This window comes from Coffea eugenioides, chromosome 6 (assembly GCF_003713205.1).
Source record: "Coffea eugenioides isolate CCC68of chromosome 6, Ceug_1.0, whole genome shotgun sequence".
In the NCBI taxonomy this organism is placed as follows: Eukaryota; Viridiplantae; Streptophyta; class Magnoliopsida; order Gentianales; family Rubiaceae; genus Coffea; species Coffea eugenioides.
Genome location: NC_040040.1, coordinates 28,103,972 through 28,109,966, shown reverse-complemented (window position 1 = coordinate 28,109,966; position 5,995 = coordinate 28,103,972). Strand labels below are relative to the sequence as shown.

The 5,995-nt window shown below is 37.2% G+C and overlaps 1 protein-coding gene across 2 annotated transcripts; it reads right to left on the bottom strand.

Moving 5' to 3' along the window:
• Positions 1-382: 382 nt before the first annotated feature.
• LOC113776260 (exocyst complex component SEC15A) lies at positions 383-3,778 on the bottom strand. 2 transcript variants are annotated; one of them, XM_027321378.1, is made up of 3 exons: positions 3,562-3,778; positions 2,822-3,151; positions 384-2,620 (listed from the first exon to the last, which is right to left on the bottom strand). In XM_027321378.1, exons 2-3 carry the CDS (start codon positions 3,134-3,136, stop codon positions 764-766), a joined length of 2,172 nt encoding a protein of 723 aa, XP_027177179.1. In that variant the 5' UTR covers positions 3,137-3,151; positions 3,562-3,778; the 3' UTR covers positions 384-763. The 2 variants fall into 2 exon arrangements, with proteins under 2 accessions (XP_027177178.1, XP_027177179.1); XM_027321377.1 differs by having other exon boundaries at positions 383-3,151.
• Positions 3,779-5,995: the final 2,217 nt, after the last annotated feature.

Here is a 5,995-nt window from a genome sequence, read left to right as displayed (position 1 = left end):
TTCCAGTTGCCATAACATGTAGCATAACTCAATTCCTTTTTCCCATCTTTTATCATGGATTTTTTTCCTCTATCATTATATGACTCCCAGGAAACAAAATGGTTGTAATACATATTCAAGAAGCAATGCTAATTCTTTTTTGTTTTTCTTTTCCTATAGATTTTCTCATATCAAGCACCCCCAAGGAGAGAAAAGAAGTCAAAGAGGAGAAAAAAAACACAAAAAACTTAACAGAGAACAAAAGATTTTCATATGTGAGCAAAACAAAAACTACAATGAAGTATATATATCAAACTAGAGGTTATGGAACAAAGCAAGCATTTGCAACTCCTGTGGGCAGCATGCAAATTTCAACTACTTGCAAAATATAGTAGACGCCAGCTTGTTAGCTTTTACAAGAGACCAGTATCACAAAATATTGTCAGAACAAGAAATTTATTTGAACCGCTAGGGATATGTTCAATACTAACCATTGTCATCCTTTGGTTTGCTTCATAACTGCTCTCATCCACTGAAAAATTTGAGACTACCCTAAACAGTAGCATAGACACCTATTCCACTTTGTTATAATGAGGCACACGCTAGCACCGCACATAGACAGGGAGGGAGAGAGATTATAAGAAAATATAATTAGACAAATTTGCAAAAAGTCAAATCAATGTACACCATTATCTTTTGGGTGTGACGAATCAGGAGCGATAATGAAAGAATCTATTGATGACAGATATTTCTGCTCTACCAATTTATAGACTTTTAAAACTAACTAATTAAAATCCCTAAGTCTTTTCTTTAGCACATCCATTGACTTTTTTCGAGCACTCTGCTTCGAAGATCTATTTGAGAGGCTTCCAAAGAGTCCATCAGCTGAATCCTTATACTTGTCGCAGATAATAGCAACCTTTTTATAGTCCAAAGCATTATAATTTTTCTCCCTTATGACAGGGTTCATGAAGTTCTCAGGCTGACTGCTTAAGAGAAGATTTATTAACTGTCGGGCTTCTACCAAGCAACTTCGGAAACTACCTTCTTTGTATATTTCAGATAAACCAGTACTATGAAACCTCTCATCTGCAAAAGATTCCAACGTCTTCAGATCATTATTGATGACCATAACTGCATTAACGTTGAACCTCTTCACACTGTCACTAAGAAAGGCTGCCATGATAGAATTAGAAATATGTTCCAGAGCACCACTCCCTATCTTGTACAAAGCATCTAGAGGTAAAATTTGCTGAGCAGTGGACATCACAGTGTCAAGGTATATAACCACCTCATGCATGTACTCACTGCCTTGTTGTGGTGCTTCTTCCACTGTCCAGTTCACATTCTCCGTGAGTGCCATATACTCATCTAACTTGGCATTTATTAAACTAAGTAGAGCAAGATAAGCAGCATCTCTCGAAGTTTTCAGAACAATCTTGGCAGTTAAACTACCTTGAGGCCTTTCAACAGATCGGACAGGAATCCCACATTGTTGGGCTGCATGTTGAAGAAAATAATCACAAGCTCTTTCCAGCACAGCTATGTTTGCAGCAATCTGCATTGCTTGAGAAACACCAGTGGAGCCACTCTGAATCGTGTTAAGTATAACCTCATTTAAAATATCAATCAAGAGCTTATCCAGGTATTCTTTAACAAAATCAAAGAAGTTCATTTGGCACCCATAAGACAAGAAATTGACAGAGTCCTTGATAAAAGTTCTGACAATACGACAACATTCAGGTACCATAGAAGAAAATGGAGCAATGTAGGGAAAAGCTGGCATTATATCCGAGGTCTGAAGATGGAACAGTAAAACATTTGTCTGGTAGTCTGACTCCTTTTTCATTACCATCTGGTCATATCTATCATTGATCAGAACATCAGTAATCTGTTGCCTGCACTCTGCTAAAAGAAGCTCATGGTACTTACTGCGACTACTGTTAAGGGTCTCAAGGATGGGGCCAACATCATAGCCATATTGTCTAAGGGTTGCACCCAGAAGAGTCACATAATCCTTGACTAAGAGAAGGTGGCTTGCAATATCCATGTGAGAAAATTGTTCCTCCAAGACAGAAGCCACTTTAGACACAGCTGTTTCCCACATTGTATCAAGCTGATTAGGTAACAGCAGGCCACCTGCCGTCCTCAATACCCGATCCTCAACGATAAAATAACCTGCAATTTGAGCCAGAAAGGTCTGATGTGATTCAAGAAACGGCTGTGCTGAGGATATCTGCAGGTCAGAACTCAGCTGTAATAACCGGTTTTTATAGTAATACTCACGAAACTGCTCTTCTATTCCAAGACAATTGTGAATGTGATATGCCCGATAAACAGGAGTAAGATCAAACTTCAACACAGAATCCTCATTGATTTCTTCAACATCTAAGGTATAGGTAAAATCGCCCAGTCCCAAACAACTCTGCTCCTCAGCTTTCCTTTGACGAGATAGCATATCTTCATCCCTCTGACGCGCTGATGCAGCATGTCCAATTGCAGTTTGACCAATATCCTTTGCGCTACTCCTTATAAGAACTAGCCATTCATTAACTTGAGTGCACACCTTCTTCTCAATATGGGATTTAATAAGTGGAATCCTCTCCTCTATCAGTGCTTTCAGTGCCTTCACAGGAACATGCTGCAAAAAGTTCTTCTCAATCAGATCAACCGCTTTCAAAGCAGGGTAAAACCGAGCTTCAGAAATGTGCTCATTACACTTTACACAAAGCTCCAAAACTTGAACGCAAATTTTAGACATCTTAATAGCTTCAGTAACATTTTTCTTAATTGAATAAGATTCAAGAAGCTCTTCAACTTTCAAAAGTAGGGCACTCCCAACCTCTTGTAACCTGAAGTTGTCACTAGCAAGCTCACTTTTCAACTCCTCAGCGTCAACTAATACACCACGGAGTTCATCCACCGCGCTAATGAACTCCTCATAATGAAGCTTGCAGAGCTCCTCGATTTCAACTTCCTTCTTCTTCACAGCAAGCTTTAGCTGATTCAAAAGGGCTTCAGGCTTCCCCGTCTCAAACGAAAGCCTAACCATTGGACCCAAATCCTCCCCATTACCAATCATGGTAGCAAGAACACTATCTTCGTTTGCCATGTCCCCATTCTCGGTCACAGTCCTCCTCTTTGTTTTAGCACTCATATTCCTTGTCAACAACTTAAAAATACACCAAACCAAGAAAACCAATTAGCAAACCAACACCAAAGCAACACACTATTCCTTTCTATTGATCCTACCATACATCCATAAACTAAATCACACAAGAATTAAAGAGAAAAATCAGCTAATCTCAAATGGCCATTCCTTCTATGATTCAAAAATGAAAATGGTCAAAGCCCAGTTCGCAGAAATGCCCAAAAAGATCAAATTTTTAAGGTCACATTATACACTATTTACAGATCCTAAATCTTTTCAGATAATAACAGAGTATTAACTGACATTGGTTTTCATTGGTTAATAGGAAATTTGCCACAAAATATAAAAGTACTAATCACATCACAGATTAAAGAAATAAAAACAGTACCCAAATGGTTCGCAAACAAAACTAAGAATAAGATATTACTCACCTAACACTTAAGGAAACCGTTCAACTCTGATGATGTTTTGAAGAGAAGAAATGTTGTTGGAATTGCAATTTTCTTCCCCCAACAGAAAAAGGGTTGCCAAGATTTTGCCTTGTTTGAATTTGGATGCTGTCAAGGTCTGTGCCCTTTGGCTTCTCTATTTTGGGCTTTTGATGAAATCCACGATAGGCTCGAGAATTTTTATGCATTAGTTCTGGGTGTTTTTTGGTTCTACTAACTTCTAATAATAGTATAGTAAAAGTGGCAGACGGCAAAAGGGAAAACATTCTTAGGAAAAAAAAAAATGAAAACCCACTTATCAAATTGTTAAATAACGATCAAGACTTGATAAGCTGTACTATTAGGTGAAGAAACCCACAAAAAACGCAGGTGTTTCGGGACAAACTTTTTCGAATCTAACAAATCCAACAGATTCCCAATTTAAAAAACGAAAATACATAATTATCCCTAGGACAATTTGTGAAAGCAAAAAACTTAGGTTAATCGCACTTTAGCCTCTTTAGGTATGGGGCATTTCTCACTTTACCCCCAACGTTTGTTTTTCCTCAGTTTATCCCTTCTGTCAATCCAGCTAAGCAAATTCACCGTTAGAAATTTGAACATGCCGAAATTGCCACTTGGAATTGCGGTTTGCTTTGGATGAGTAAGAAGATGCCCCTCGATTAGTTATAAAAGAGGGGCTAATTGATTAGAATATTGTTAGATGACAAAAAAGTCGGTCAAATATAATGGGTTGGCTGCTTGATCTCAATGTATGCCCATCGTGCCGTGCCATCTTGGCACGACGGGCAATTTTTTTTAAAAAGCTTTCTAACCTCTCTGACCGTCGCTCCTATATGGCACGACGACCAAAGAAGTCAGAAATGTTTTTTTTTTAAATCCTCCTGGCAGTCACGCCATGTAGAAGCGACGGTCAGAGAGGTCAGAATTCCTTTTTTTTTTAAAAATCCTCCTGGCCGTGGCGCCATGCGGGAGCGACGGTCAAAGAGGTCAGAAATTTTTTTCTTTTAAAAATCTTTCGGACCGTCGCGCCATGTAGGACCGACAGCCAGAGAATTTAGAAATTTTTTCAAAAAAAATCCTTCGACCGTCATGCCATGGCCAGACGATTTCGAAATGCTTTTTTTTTTTTAATCTCTGTACAATTCAGCAAAAAAATTTCTGTAAAAATTATTTAAAATCAAAATTTTTAAAAACAATGCAGACAGTTCAACAAAATTTTAAAAACAAACACTAGCCTCGCTAGCATTTTAGCATTTTAAAGGATGCAAGGTTTTAAAACTTTGATCCATTTGTTAAAGGATTTAGGGGTTTCTTAAAGAATTAAGGTTTACCATTTTAGCAAACTTAAGTTATATAACATGCTTAATTGTTATGATTTGTTAAATTTAGAAAATAGTTTAATATTATGATTTAAGTTGAAGTGATTGCGTAATGGATGGAAGTATTGCTTAATATTATTATGATTTGTTAATTTTAACTTTATTATCTATAATGCACACAGAATGTTAAAGGAACTGTAAATGTGTCAAAAAATGAAAAATTATAACACGAAAAGCGATTTATATATTTAAATTTTCATATAAAATGCAATCACATAAAAAGATTAATAACATATTTGTAGAAATGAAGAATTGTTTGTGTGTCATTATTTGGTATACGATAATTAGTTTAAATAATTTAATCAATTAAAATAGCTATAAAACAACTAGTACTTATTTGTTTTGTAGGCATTATCCTATAGGAACCCTTCTATCCAATTATGGGGTTTAATAAAATAACTTGTACTTCTCTATTTTGAAAATGTTTAACGTTATTCAAATTGAAAGTGATTGGATTAAACAGAAAAAGTAGACAACTAAATTAAATTAAATGTCATGTGAAATGCATTAAATGGATGAGATATAAAACATTGTCGAAGACAAAATAATATCAATGCCTCACAGTTTTCTTGCATTTACCCTTAGCCTTGCCCTTACCCTCCTCCTGAGGTGTCGTCGGGGAACAACAATATCTAGTAGCAGGCCTTCTCTGACGATTACGTAGCACTCGTTCTCCGATAACTAGCGCAAGAACTTGTGGAACAGCAGTAGATAGGCCATAATCATCATCTGCGTTATCAGAAACAAGGGTATGCTCGCCTGTTGACTCAGCTGTCTCATCACTATCATCAGTGTCTTTGGAACGATAGTCGTGAAAATTTCCTGGAACAACATGTCCTAACATGCCTTTTGGTTGGGTTTGAGTAGGCATGAACATAGTCTGACCAAGAGTACAATAATCCGGAAGATCTACAGTAGCAGAACCACCTCTCGTGGCACCAATCAAATCATATATTTGGCTAAGGTCTGCACGTAAGGAACCCCCTGATGTAGTGGCATCGTACCCAAATACAGGTATATGCGGCGAAGGCGTG